The sequence below is a fragment of the Hippoglossus stenolepis genome, chromosome 22 (genome assembly GCF_022539355.2).
Source record: "Hippoglossus stenolepis isolate QCI-W04-F060 chromosome 22, HSTE1.2, whole genome shotgun sequence".
NCBI classification, from domain to species: domain Eukaryota; kingdom Metazoa; phylum Chordata; class Actinopteri; order Pleuronectiformes; family Pleuronectidae; genus Hippoglossus; species Hippoglossus stenolepis.
In genome coordinates this window covers 15,918,101-15,931,935 of record NC_061504.1, presented here as the reverse complement: position 1 = coordinate 15,931,935, position 13,835 = coordinate 15,918,101, and the positions used below count along the sequence as shown (strand labels likewise).

At 42.9% G+C, this 13,835-nt stretch overlaps 3 protein-coding genes across 3 annotated transcripts in view; 2 read left to right on the top strand and 1 right to left on the bottom strand.

Moving 5' to 3' along the window:
- Positions 1-3,082, bottom strand: part of ntn4 (netrin 4) — a 19,818-nt gene extending 16,736 nt beyond the window's left edge. Inside the window, exons 1-2 of the mRNA XM_035147861.2 lie at positions 2,672-3,082; positions 574-1,127 (exon numbers count right to left, since the gene is read on the bottom strand). Coding sequence (XP_035003752.1) covers positions 574-1,127; positions 2,672-2,717 — 600 coding nt within the window. The 5' untranslated portion in view covers positions 2,718-3,082. The remainder of the gene's footprint in view (positions 1-573; positions 1,128-2,671) is intronic.
- A 3,332-nt stretch (positions 3,083-6,414) lies between these two features.
- Positions 6,415-8,839, top strand: snrpf (small nuclear ribonucleoprotein polypeptide F). The gene is made up of 4 exons (XM_035147440.2): positions 6,415-6,568; positions 7,310-7,435; positions 8,046-8,110; positions 8,555-8,839. The coding sequence occupies exons 1-4, from the start codon at positions 6,566-6,568 to the stop codon at positions 8,619-8,621; spliced, it is 261 nt and encodes an 86-aa protein (XP_035003331.1). The 5' UTR covers positions 6,415-6,565; the 3' UTR covers positions 8,622-8,839.
- Positions 8,840-9,579: 740 nt separating this feature from the next.
- On the top strand, positions 9,580-13,822 carry amdhd1 (amidohydrolase domain containing 1). Its single transcript, XM_035147904.2, has 9 exons — positions 9,580-9,772; positions 10,510-10,616; positions 11,011-11,075; positions 11,174-11,451; positions 11,530-11,755; positions 12,202-12,326; positions 12,473-12,566; positions 12,664-12,824; positions 13,338-13,822. Exons 1-9 carry the CDS (start codon positions 9,636-9,638, stop codon positions 13,441-13,443), a joined length of 1,299 nt encoding a protein of 432 aa, XP_035003795.2. The 5' UTR covers positions 9,580-9,635; the 3' UTR covers positions 13,444-13,822.
- The last annotated feature ends 13 nt before the right edge of the window (positions 13,823-13,835 follow it).

Here is a 13,835-nt window from a genome sequence, read left to right as displayed (position 1 = left end):
TCAGTGTTTGTTTTGTGGGATTGTTACCAAGATTACGCAGAAACTACTGGATGTATTACCACGAATCTTGGTCTAAGGATGCTCTATGGGTCTGGGAAGAACCCATTAAATTCTGGTGTGGAACCGGATCAGGGGGTGGATCCAGATTTCTTTCTGTCATCTCCCTAGTGTCTCTAATAAAGGGATAAAAACACTTAGAAGTCCTACCCTGTGTATCGACTGCACCTCACGTGGAACAACTGATCTAATTTTCTTTCCAGAGCAGCAAAACAAACATGAGATTCATTGCATTGTGTTGTTTTCACACAGAAAATCAACAGCGCCACCTGACACCTGACAGAATGATGTCTTTCACACTGTTCCTGCCTTTGTCTGATGCACAATGTCCTGCAACTGCATGAATCACATCCTGGGAATCCTCTGTGTGGGAAAGATGGACTCCACCAACAAAAGCTACTATATAGAGTATTCTTATTCACTGAATGGCTTTTGTCACTGGACGATAAAAAGATAGAACGCGTTACACACACAGACTCACACACAGATTCTAAAGACCCAGCGTCTCCTCCTCACCTCTCCACGGTTGCAGGGATAAGCCCCCGAGTATTTGGATGTGCAGGTCGCTCTGTCCCGACCCGCTCCCGCCTTTCCCTCCTCCAGCCCGAAGGCGTCGCTGCAGTTGCGGGCGTAGTACTGCAGCATCCTCCACGTTCGCCCAAAGTCCTGCGACCGCTCCAGGGTCATGGCGGCGGGCCTCGGCGAGCGAAACACGACAATGAGATGCGTGAAGTAGAACTCGGCCTCCAGGTCCAGCTGCACCGTCTCAGACTCCACCCCCTCAGCCGACTGCCACCAGGTGTTTGGGTGACGGAAGGAGGAGTCGGACATGCCCCCGGCCAAGTGGGACAGGAGCGGCAGGCCGGCGTTGCACTTGGCACATTTGCCGGCGCTGCAGGCCAGGTTGGCGTTGGGGTCGGCGTAGGAGCAGTAGAGCTCGGTGCCGTTGTTGCCGCAGACGGTCTGCGTCAGGACCCGGCGACCTAGGGCCAGGTTGCCCATGCGGGGGTTGCAGGCCCGGCTCTCGCACCGAGGGGCCACACCTGCACGAAACATCTCCACCGACAGACCTGGATGGACGGAGAAAAGAAAAATACTGATATTTACACATCTGCTTGGCAAATATGGGCTGAGGTGACATAACAGCAGAAAGAAGAGTGAAAGCGTGGGTGTCAGGTGGGAACCACAAGGTGTGGCACTCATTATACTTCAGCTTAAAGGGTCAGTCCATCCAAAGAACTGAGCTGAAGTGGTTATTAACCATGCGGATAGATTTTGTTTGCCCAGGATTTGAGATATCTGAGGTTTTTGAGTCCCTGATGCTCTGAGTAATAAACAGATTCCACTGTCATTAGTTTCAGTTTCTCCAGTGGAGAGAAAAGGGAAGTGAAAGAAGATGTTTCAGAGAAAGACTGAAGAATAAACTTACAGAAAAGACGAGAAACCAGTAGAGATAAGTGAGTGAATTGGGTGAAGAGGCCTCCAAACTGCCTGAAAGCCCATTTTAAGGGTTATTCCAAATCAAAAAATGACAATAGAAGAAGATCAGGTACAAAGTTTATCCTCTCAGCTGATAATTCTGTGAACTTTGTGCAATGATTGACCATATTAACCAATAAAAACATCTTGTTGGGCAGCAATCAGTGACCTACTTTGACCTCAGGAATTTAATCTTTGGGTTTGGAGGGTTTTGCCCATTTCCTCACACAACGTCCATGAACACACACACACACACACACCTGAAGTTATGGTAACGTGGAGTGTGTGAGTGTGTGACAGTGAGCGGAGACGAGCGGAGGAGAAGAGTGACTCAGGGAGTGTGTGCACAAGTCAAGTGATTCACCTCCAATCGGAAACATTATGCAAAAAGGGGATAAAGGAGGCATTGTGCACCTGCCCCGCTGCCGACTGCAGCCGTGCAGCGTGGACTCTGACACAGAGAGAGTTTGGCAGCTCAGGGAGGATGAGCAGCAGTCAGACGCCTTCCAGACGCTTCGCAACCTCCCTGAGGGGCCGAAGTGTCATCTCCCTAAGTGGATTCATTATCTCCAACCTGCAGCTCGCTTTGTTTTTCATGTCAGGGACCTCACAGGTCGACTTATATTAAATCTGAGAGGCTGGATTCATCTTAAAAGGAAGAGGATTTTTTTTATTTACTAGACTGGTGTTGCTGCTCAATTGCATAACTGTCTATAGGTGAGGGGGCCAGGAGGGGAAGACTGGAACTTTAAAAACACAATAATAATTCATGTTTACTCATCAACACAGTGAAAATAAATCTGAACTTTTCTGTTTTCTAAACCAAAACATCCATTGAAAATTATTGAAATTTAGCAACAATGACTTTCCCACTTATTCTGCATTGTTCTCTTCTTCCAGTGGATTAATATGAAAACTGTTTTATCGTGTTTAAATATTTCAATTAATCATCTTAGAATAAACTCTAAACTTTTAAAAACATGTGGCTTCACGTGTCAGAAACATATTAAACACTCGAGAGGTTAAATCGGCTGAAAAGCAAAGCGTCTCCTGAGATGATGCACTTGTCCCCGAGCAGCAGAAACAATAAACTATCATAATATAAAAAATATTTAAAAAAGAAACTCTCACTGACCTGAACCTGAGAACAAGGCCACAGTGATCACCAGTAAAACCAACATGTCTCCTCAGTGGGAGAATAATCCAAAAATATGAGAGAAGAGGAAACAGACTTTTTCAAAATTAAAGATTCATCCACGATGCTGTAAAAAATAAAAAATGCGCAGGTTCAAATCCGGTGTGGACTTTCTCTTTCACTCAGCTGTGATCCGGTGCGGCGATAGGAGCCGCATGACGCCGGGCGGTGGGTGCTGGTGTCCCGCGGAGGGAGAGGGAGATCCGGGCAGGAGCAGGAGCGACGGTCGGGTCTGTGCGGCTCGTCTGCAGCTTCGGGACCCGCAGCGTGTTTCATTTCCCCGCAGTGAGAGCCCGCCGGTCCGCCCGCACATCTGAGTGTGAGCGGAGCTTGTGGTAGTGACAGAGGCGAAGCGCGGCTCCGCCCCTCCGCCGACTTAAAGGAACATTCCAGTTTGCTGCATGGATGGATGGATGATGGGGGGGTCCTAACATATGAGGGTCCTGGGGATTAAATGAGACTAATGAGAGGTTTTACTTTACATCAACAGCAGCAGAACAAAACTGCTCTGTTTCAACAAGTGTTGCACTTAAAGCGACACCAGGCAACTTTTTTATAACTTAAAGTAGCAGCTTCAAGGTTTCACCTGTTTTATACCAAAACTAGAAGGTTTTTAAAAAGCAGGTAAACCCGCTGAAAAAAGGGCAAATTAGATAGTTGGAAAGTAGCTAGTCGGAAAGTAGCTAGTTGGAAAGTAGCTAGTCGGAAAGCAACCACTTAAACCGTTATGTAGATCTAAATATAATGGATCTACTGGATTTAAGTTTTAATTTGTGAATTTTTAAGTTGTTAAAGTTGTACATGACTGATGGATGTATGTATAATACTTTACTCTAATACTTTATACGCTGGTTATGTATCTGTATGTACTCATGACTGTGTTACTCCCTGTTTAACACAGCTAGTGGAGCCAAAAACAATAGATTCCATCTCATTTAGCAGAAATATATAAGCAGCACAAAGTGAAAAGAAGTAGTTGAGTAAGTATCAGTAAGTATCCGAGTACTTCGCCCCACTGGTCGTATTAACATCGGGGGTCCATGGCCTGACAAAGTGCGGGACCCCCTGCACGGACCACGTGGAGGCCGATGAAAAGCTGATGAGGTAAAAATGTGCTCGTATCCTCAGTTCTGACTAATTGGCTTTGGGTGAAGAAATTGCTCACACACACGAAGTGATGCTGGACGAGCTGCTGACGCACTTTGAGTCGCTCCGATTGGTTCCTCGGCTGAACCCCGGCCGCGGCCTTTTGTTGACAGCATTGTTGGTGTCCGTCAGAGAGCAGTGAAATACACAAGCTTTTTAATTCCAGTTCTGCTTCCCACTCGACCGTCTGCTGCCAACAATGGCTGCTTTAATACAAGAAGAAAGGGGCAAGATGGAGGCAGTCAGATGTCAAAAATCAACTCAGGGGCGATTTCTTTTAATTTTTTGGATTTATTCTAAAACGCAGCTCGAAAGTACCACACCTTGTGTTGTGGTGATGGCAAACTTCAGATTGTGTTCCAGCCTGCAGGAACAGAGCGAGGCAGGCGTGTGCAGGCTGCAGTGTTGCCCCCCTGTGCTCAGCAACGGTACCAAAAAAAAAAAAAGAAAACACAGAAGCGTTTCAGGTTGGAAATAGTTGCTGCAGGACTGTTCTCTCCGCTCGGGCCCACTCGGGTCAGGCTCCACTGAACACAGCATGGCACTGGCTTCTCTGTCTGCTGTGTAATCGGACCGTGACCTGCTTTCTGTGCATCTGACCCGTGTCCAATAAGCACTGAGCCAAATGAAACTATCTCACCTGTTCACTTTGTTCCGTCTGTCCTGGTTCACTCAGCAGAGCTCGGCTCTTTGTGAGGAGGAGAACTGGGATCCAGGTTTAAACTTCCAGACTTTACGCTCGGATTAACCACCTGTCTGCACGACTGTAGCTTCACATCATGTGTAATGAGTGTGCGGTCGGTTGTTTGTGTCCTTTGTCGTCATTTTGTTTCTCTGCTTGATTGTTTTTAATGTCTTTATTTTCTGCCGTCTGCAGCTTCACACAGTTCACGAGAGTGTTATCAATCTTCTCATCTTACTCTTGGCAACAAAGTGAATAAGCCAAGTTTCCTGACATCTCAAACTACTCCCTCAGGCAGGTAGAGAGTTTGCCATGTTCACAATCTTAGTGCAGCGTGTCATTGTGTCTCATCTCATTGTGGATGTTTTATGTCTCTTTGTGGTCATCTTGTGTCTCTTTGTGGTCATCTTGTGTCTCTTTGTGGTCATCTTGTGTCTCTTTGTGGTCATCTTGTGTCTCATTGTGGTCGCTGACACCCCTGGGTGCACTTCTGGCTCCCTGCTCTCGACATGCACCCACCCACACGTTATCACTCTGCTGTAACTGACACATGCGGTGACTGACTGATGGGTCGGGTAATTATGTGGAGGACATTTAGAGGGAGAGGCAAGAAAACTAGGCTGCATGATGTAAGGACTCAAGTATTTCAGACATGCAAAGAAAGTGCCAGTGCAATTTCAGAGGAATCCACCGAAAGAACCCAGCCCTGCACTGTAGGAAGTCAAATGTTAGTTTTATTCAGAGCATCGGGTTTGAACTTGTCTGGAGCTTTAGTAACAGTCGAATGCTTCAACGCAGAAAAATGAGAGAAATCTTCAGTCTGCTTGTTGCCTCAGAGAAAAAGCTGTCGAGACAGAGACCCAGATATGACAGTCTCACTTTTTACTCTTTAACAGGTCAGTGTTAAACCCCTGTGTAATTATCTGTTAGTAACGACAGTCAAGCTGAGGTGAAACCTATTACATGTGTATAAGATTTCACATATTTCACATACTAGTACATTTTACATGGTGTTATTATGAACCAAGAGAAGAAGAATGACTCATGAAGTATTGTAAGGTCAGGAAGAAACATTTCAATTAATAAATACCTCCTTGGTGAAGGTAACTATTAATTCAGCTCGACGCGTGCATGTAGAAATTCATCCAGAAATGGGAAGAGGGAGAGAAGTGAATGTTTACTCTCATGACCATGAAATCTGGTGGTAATAAGTTAATTCTTATCTCACGGATAAAATATAAAATGTGCCGATTTATGTTTAATGTCGAAACTTTGCTTCTCCAAATTCCAACTAAATTATTTTTGTTTGTCGTTTCATTGTTGTACAAATACTGACTTTATATTCACCTGTACTGTTTTACAGTGGTGGAGGGAGTACTCTAACGTTTTACTTGTGTAAAAGTACAAATAGATAAACAAAAATGTTCTCACTTAAAAGTAAGTACCATGTTAACTTTTCTACTTAAAGAGTAGAAATTAAGAAAGTACTTGCTTGTCAAGATACTTACATATTACATAATTAAATTAAGGAATACATTTAAAAGTATTAAATGTTAAAGTACTTGTGGAGTAGAAAGTACAGATATTTACTGATATATGTAGTAGAGTAAACGTGTAAAGTAAAAAAGAAATGTACTTAAGTAAAGTACTGATGCATGAACAATATACATAAGTACAGTCAGAAAGTAAATGTACTTTGTTACATCCCAGCATTGATTTCTACTTTATTTATTTATACTGCAATAAAAACCACATGTGAGTTGTATATACATGTTCTGTGAATATTCCATTTTCTGGTTATACTGTCTTTCTCCACTATAAATCACTGAGCGCTGTGACCACTAGGTGGCACTGTGTCAAGACCACAACACTCCTCGGAGGTCAGAGGTTCCACTTCCTGTTCGGCGGTAAAGCGTGTTCTGGTTTGTGAGCCGCTAACGTTTCAGTGACGAAACGAAGGAATCGAACATCTAACCAACGGGACACGCGTTTGAACCGAATTAAAGATGGTGAGTGAATGTTACTAATGTTAAACAGCAGCTCAGCAGATATTTAACGAGAGAGTTTTTTGTTTTCACCGCGTTTAACGGAAGTAGCCTGTTAGCTTGTTAGCATTAGCTTTGTTAGCTTCTCACTCCAAACTTCGACTGAATGAATGAATCCACGAGGTTTATGCGCATAAACATCGTCTTATGTAACGTTAGTGAATTGAAATAAAACATCGAGGTGTGTTTATATTGTTTTTATTCATATTTAAAGATTTAAGGGTACTTTTTAAGCTGAGTCACACCAAACCCCATTCAAAAAACCTCTAATTTAACGAGCATGTTCTCATCAGCACAACACAATGATTCACACGTAGCAAAGCTTGATCCACGTTCACCTGCAAACTTCTTAAATTTCACAACATCGGTGCTTGTTTGTGTTCGCTCATCTACACAAGCACAATGAAACGTTGTGTTCGGCGCGATGCAGGCGACACGAGCAGCTTCCTTCAGAGGAATATTCAATTAAACACTTTGTTTATCTTTGTCTCAGTCAAAGATTAATACTGGAAGAACATCACATATCCATAAACCTCATTTGAACTCTCCCTCTGTTGATAGCTACAGTAATTAGATATGTTTGATAAGTAGTAATCTGTGTAATACTGTATTGGTGACAGTATAAGTGCATCCTTATCTTATGTGTCTTTTAAAAGCAGTGTAGTAAATGTTAATACTAATGTTATTGTGTTTTCTTGTCCTCAGAGTTTGCCTCTGAACCCGAAGCCCTTCCTGAACGGCCTCACAGGCAAACCCGTGATGGTGAAGCTGAAGTGGGGGATGGAGTACAAGGGCTACCTGGTGTCTGTGGATGGATACATGAATATGCAGGTGAGTGCAGCACGACGGGGGGGAAACAGGGGACGTGCTGCAAGACGGAGGTTGTTAATGTCCGTCATCATGCAGCTTAATAAAGTTTATTCTGATTGTAACTCTTAATGACTCATAATTCTGTTGTAGGCATCAAAACAAATCTACCAGCTTGATCAGCATCACCAATAAATCAGATTAATACAATATGTTTATAGAGGAATGGGGCATTTGGTTATTTATTCATGGAGGCAGCTGCGTTTTGTTTTAGCTTTGTTAACAGCAGCCATGTACAACACAACCTGGAGTTGGCTGTGTAGCTAACTTGCATCTGCAGTCCCTCTTATAGATATTATATAGTGTTTGTAAAATGTGTTTATATTGTGTGTTTGGAATTTCTTCGTCCCTATTTGTATATCACACCCCAGTGGAAATGTTTCGAAGGCCTTTGCAGCAACCTGAATACACACATGTAGAAAAATCAATCCAGAAAGATGCTCACAGAAATTATAAAAACTAAACGTAGAATAGTATCTGCAACTTTTTACCTTCTGGATCAGCACCAGTGTTGTGTTAACTGTACATGCGCCCTGATTGTGACCCTTTGACATATTACATGTTTCCCTGACAGCTGGCAAACACGGAGGAGTACGTGGACGGAGCATTGGCAGGTCACCTCGGTGAAGTGCTCATCAGGTATGTTTCATGACTGGAACCCCCGAATCTTTATTATGCAACCCGTCAAGCAAAGGTTGTTTTATTTATTACATACCTTTTCGTTTCAGTAATTCTTTATCTGCTAAGATTGAGAATATTTAACAGAGACGTTGCCAAGAATGAATCACGCAGCGAACAAGTCCAGATGTGCAGCAGCAGCTCAATGAAAGATCGCTGCTCAAACACAAGAACAGATCGTAATCTGAGGTTTTTGGCTTAAACAAAAACAAAATCCCGGAAACTTCTTTCAATGGCCTCAAGCTTTAAAAAAACTCCCAACAACATAAACTAAGTCGTGTTATAAAGGAAAGTCTTGTTTTGAAAAGAAATCCGTGTTGGGAAGTAAACCAACAAAAGCGTGATTCACATCCTTTATTCGCCTGCAGCCACTTCTGACTGTAACGTGTGTTTCATCCCCCACAGGTGCAATAATGTTCTGTACATCAGAGGTGTAGAAGAAGAAGAGGAGGACGGAGAAATGAGGGAGTGATGTTGGCGTCTGGGGGCGACTGCTCCTCGTAGAGTCGAGTTAATCTGTTCGTGTTTTCACCATGTGAAACATTGGGGGGGCGGGGGGGTCAGGAAGGGGTGTTGCTTTTCAAGCAGTTTTGAAAATGCTGTTCTTTTCTTTTTTTTACTGTATATGAATTTTATGTTGTGACTTTGTGATACAGACACAATAAAGTGATTATTGTACCATTTCTTAAACCTGATGTTAATTCTTTTTCCGACTTATTTTTATTGCAATTTTCTGCATTTCTGTGAGACACATCCTCTCTTTCGCAAATTGTGACATTTATTATTTGAATGAGTCCTCCCAGCATCTTTCAATCAACTTTATTAACATCAGTGAAAGAACAGCATGGGGAATATTTCTCTTTTTAGCTGCCATTTAGTCATGACTGTATAAATATATATTTGCCCACAAGTTCTTCTATTTTGATTAATACTAAAAGTAACTGTATATTAACCTCAACAAGTTCTTGTATGTCATGTTCCAATAGATTAGAAAAGGGGGGGAGCATTTGACAAAAATACAACAAGATAAAGTTAATAACACAAGCAGAAATAAAATGTAAAAACATGAATTAATTGGCAATGTCTACAATATTTTTTGGGGGATTTGTGTTTTGCTGTCAAGTTGAAACTAAAGTAATATAAACAGCAATTTAATTGTTAAACTATATGAAAATAGGGAGCAAAACAGATTAAGAAAATGCGTAAATAAATGAGATAAGGACTCGACCTCTGTTTTGCAGAAGGAACATAAAGAGGAAAATTATCCAAGATTGTGATGAACTCATTGGATGGTATTTGTAAAGTTTCAATGTTCAACTTTCTAGTGGAGAAATACTCACCAGTTAAAAGATGAGTGACAGAGGCCCCTCCCCTCTCTCCGTGCACTTTAAACTCTGCCCTTCTACAAATATTTGACTTGTCTCAAACTGGTTTGAGTCCAGTCGCCCTGAAAGTCAGTGTCTCTGCCTCGGATTAATAAAGAAAAATGTCCAGCAGCCACAGACTCCTGGTGCAAAATGCCCGACAGCTGGTTCTGATCTGCAGCGGTGGAGAGAAATACCTGACGGAACCTGGGATGAAGAATCTGTGTGTGATAGAAAACGGCAGCGTGGTCGTTGGGAGGTGAGTTTCCCCTGAGACAAGGTTCAGATTCAGTGATTAAAACCTGGAGCTCTGACCTCAGAATCTTCTAATGATCAGTTGAGATCTGTTCCTCAGTCGCTTCGGATTAAAATCATCTCCTTTGTGAGTTAATATAAAGTTTAAATATCAATGTAAATGATCTGTGGTTTAAATTCACCTGTGGAAAGTTTCTTATTTAAAAAAAATAACGGATCACTCGGTACTAATTTAAAATAATGGTATTTGGCGACTCCTAGTGGCTCATTATATACTGGATTCATATTTTATTCCAATTTTACCAACCCCTTTATTTTTGGATTTATATCATTATCCTTATTTAAACTATATGTATTTGTATCCAGTTAATTACCTCTTCTACTCTATATTACTGGATAATAAATTCTAATAAATCAATCCTGCTCTTTTCCCAGTGTTTTTCATAAGAAGTTGTTAAAATGAACCAGCCAGCTTTATTTTGGATCATCTTCATATCTCAGTATTTCAGGGTTTTCTCAAAACGTCTAAATAAACACTCTTAACTAATCAGTTTCACTTCCTCTGCACTGTGGGGGGGAGAATGCGGAGTTCAGCCCGAGGATGTTTCCAGAGGAAATGCCATGTTGTTATAAAAAGGTTCATCCTCTGCACGGAGGACATTCTGAAGCTTTTTACACTTTGTCCCCCTCGTGTGATTTAAAGTGAACGTTCTCTGTTGAGTCTGATTTCTGTTCATCCAGTGACGGACTGATCGAAGCTGTGGGACCTGCAGAAACCATCAGAGCTCAGTATTCAGAGGCGACGTTTGATAAAGTCATCGATGCTTCAGGAATGTGCGTCATGCCTGGTGAGGGGAAGCTCTTATTTAATCAGGGGAGAAGCTGTGGTCTGTAATTAAATACACTCATTCAAGTACTTTGACTCTCTTCTTCTTGAGTTCAGAGGAATATTATACTTTTTACACCTCCAAGAACTTGTTAAAATTCCTCCATCTTCTGTTAATGATGTCACAACCTCTCTCTAATGTAACTTGGTGCATTTAATATTATTGTACAACTGCTGCTTTAGCTCAGATGCATCAGTATTAACACTTTTAAAATGTCAGATATAAACTTATCATTTACAGTAAAGTGATTTATTCATTTTGAATTCTGGACTTTCACAAAGACTCTGAATTCTTTCCTCTCTGCTGTCGTTTAACATCTGAACCATTGATCAGCGTGTAAATGATCTTGTTCCAGGTCTGGTGGACGCTCACACTCATCCAGTCTGGGCTGGCGACAGAGTCCATGAGTTTGCGATGAAGGTAAATAATTGTAAATAAAGTATTTAGACTGTTTTTGTGGCCTCACTTCTCCACCTGCATCCTGAGTTTTTGATGAACTGTGTGTTTCTGTGCTGCAGCTGGCAGGTGCCACCTACATGGACGTGCACCGGGCCGGCGGAGGGATCCACTTCACCGTGGAGCACACCCGGGCCGCCGCGCCCTCTGACCTCCTGGCCTCCCTCAGCGGCCGGCTGGCTCGGATGCAGCGAGCGGGCACCACCCTGGTGGAGTGTAAGAGCGGCTACGGCCTGGAGCTGCAGACCGAGCTCAAGATGCTGGAGGTGATCGACGAGGCCAGACGCACGCTGCCCATCAACATCTCCTCGACCTACTGTGGAGCTCACGCTGTGCCCAAGTACAGAGCGGCCTCACCCTGACCTCACTTCATATCACTCCCTGACATTCACTCCTAACTTCCTGTGTCGTTATCCAGAGGGAAGACGGTCGCTGAGGCCACAGACGACATCCTGCAGGTCCAGCTGCCTCGGCTGAGGGAGCGCATGTCTGCTGGGAAGCTCCGAGTGGACAACATCGACGTGTTCTGTGAGCAGGGAGTGTTTGACCTCGGCTCCACTCGCGCCATCCTGCAGGCGGGAAAAGACCTGGGCCTCAACATCAACTTCCACGGGGATGAGCTTCATCCCATGAACTCTGCTCAGGTAGCACTCACTCCTCAAACCACTGATTCTACTAGAAACTCCACAGAACAACCTGACTCTACCCACAACACAGGATCAGTTTAATTATCCGTTATTACCTCTGCCAAGGAGGTTCGGATTCAGCCTCTCACTGTTGGTTTGTTTGACTTTAGGGCTGCAGCACAAAAACTACTGAACAGTTTTCCACAAAACTTGGAGTCAAGAAAGAAGTTTGTCACTTTCTAACGAGATAGGGCAGATTTCTCAGAGAATAAAAAGGTCTGGCATATTTAGGGAACAGATATTTATCTGGTGCGGCTTGAATTTAAAGGTTGGGTTGGTAATAGTGGAAAAGCTACGAAGAGCTGGTTACACTTGCAAGGACACATTACATTTTTTACTGTGATAAATTATAATATTAATATTATTATAGTAAAAGATAATCTTGTTGTGTTGACGTGTGTCAGTTGGGAGCAGAGCTTGGAGCCTTGGCCATCAGTCACCTGGAGGAGGTCACGGACGAAGGGATCAACGCCATGGCTGAAGCAAAAACCGCTGCAGTCCTTCTACCGACCACAGCTTACATTCTGCGGTACACACACACACACACACACACACACACACACACACACACACACACACACACACACACACACACACACACACACACACACACACACACACACACACACACCTGTCGCCCGGCTGTGAGCTCTCTAATGACCCCTGTGTGTTCAGGTTGCCGCAGCCTCGGGCCAGAGACATGTTGGACGCTGGAGTGATCGTCGCCCTCGGCAGCGACTTCAACCCCAACGCCTACTGCTGCTCCATGGTGAGTTCAGCCAGAGGTGTGAGGCGTCGGCAGGCGCGAGGTCAAAGGTCACAGGGCGAACGTTTGCCTCTTCACCTTCTCTCCCCTCCTTCCTCAGCCCATAGTCATGCACCTGGCCTGCGTCAACATGAGGATGTCCATGCCTGAAGCTCTGGCTGCCGCCACCATCAACGCAGCCTACGCCCTCGGACGCTCCAACACACACGGATCCCTGGAGGTCAACAAGCACGGAGACCTGCTGGTCCTCAACACCTCGCGGTTAATATGTTTTGTGTTTTTATTGTCTTATTTTAACTATTAAATCATTATAGATACATTTAGAGTTTAACTCCACTTATCAAGAAAAATTTGAGCTGCATGATAAAAATCATTCAATTACTGGGTTAAAGTAGAAATGTTTAAGTACTTTTACTTTATACTTTCACTTTGATATATTTCAGTTTAACTTCAGTTACTATTCAAGTTGAAAATTGACATATTTATATAAAAATGCGATTATCTTATAAACTGTTATTAAACTATGTTATTGAAGTTAGCACCACGTCAACTAATAGTTATTAACAGTCAAATTCTACTTTCAATATTTGAAGTAAACCTTTGCACCAGTTTCTTTATTTTTACAGCACAAAGTCTAACTATTGAGTTTTAACTTTAATTTTTTTTGTTAAGTATAGAAACTCTGTTGTCTTTATTCTTTGCTTCAGTAGTGTTAAAGTGTGATGAAGTGTTAGTGTGTCACAGTGACTGAGCCTCTCTCTTGTTCTACTGCAGCTGGGAGCATCTGATCTATCAGCTGGGAGGACACCAGGAGCTCGTCCGCTACGTCGTCATCAAGGGAAACGTTGTCTACGATAATGAGAAGACCACAGACTTGTAATCACACGAGTGGAATGAGTGACGGTACTTTTAATTACAGTGTCCGGGCTTCAGTGTTTCTCAGAAGTGTGTCATTAAACACACACACACACACAACACAAAAATACCTAAAGGGTATAATTGAATCCTCCTTTCCTCTGAAATGCTCGGTTGTTAAACACCTTCAGAAACTCAGATGTTATTTATATTTATCAGAAGAGAAATTTACACAGTCAGTATCTGTTAAACTTAAGTAACTGGTTGTAACATTTTAATGAGCTGTTACTCAGAAAGTATTTGTTTGTTAAAATCAGTTGTCATCACATCGACTGAGGCCAGTGAATCAGTGATGTTATCTCGTGTTGTTTCAGATTAAAGTCGTGTTACGTGTGAAACTGAAACCTGTTATCTCAG

Coding starts and splice junctions, on each gene's coding strand:
- snrpf (XM_035147440.2), top strand. Junction 7,436..8,045: donor ATGGATACATGAATATGCAG/GTGAGTGCAGCA, acceptor TTTCCCTGACAG/CTGGCAAACACGGAGGAGTA. Junction 8,111..8,554: donor CTCGGTGAAGTGCTCATCAG/GTATGTTTCATG, acceptor CATCCCCCACAG/GTGCAATAATGTTCTGTACA.
- amdhd1 (XM_035147904.2), top strand. CDS start 9,636: ATGTCCAGCAGCCACAGACTCCTGGTGCAAAATGCCCGACAGCTGGTT. Junction 9,773..10,509: donor GGCAGCGTGGTCGTTGGGAG/GTGAGTTTCCCC, acceptor CTGTTCATCCAG/TGACGGACTGATCGAAGCTG. Junction 11,756..12,201: donor ATCCCATGAACTCTGCTCAG/GTAGCACTCACT, acceptor GACGTGTGTCAG/TTGGGAGCAGAGCTTGGAGC.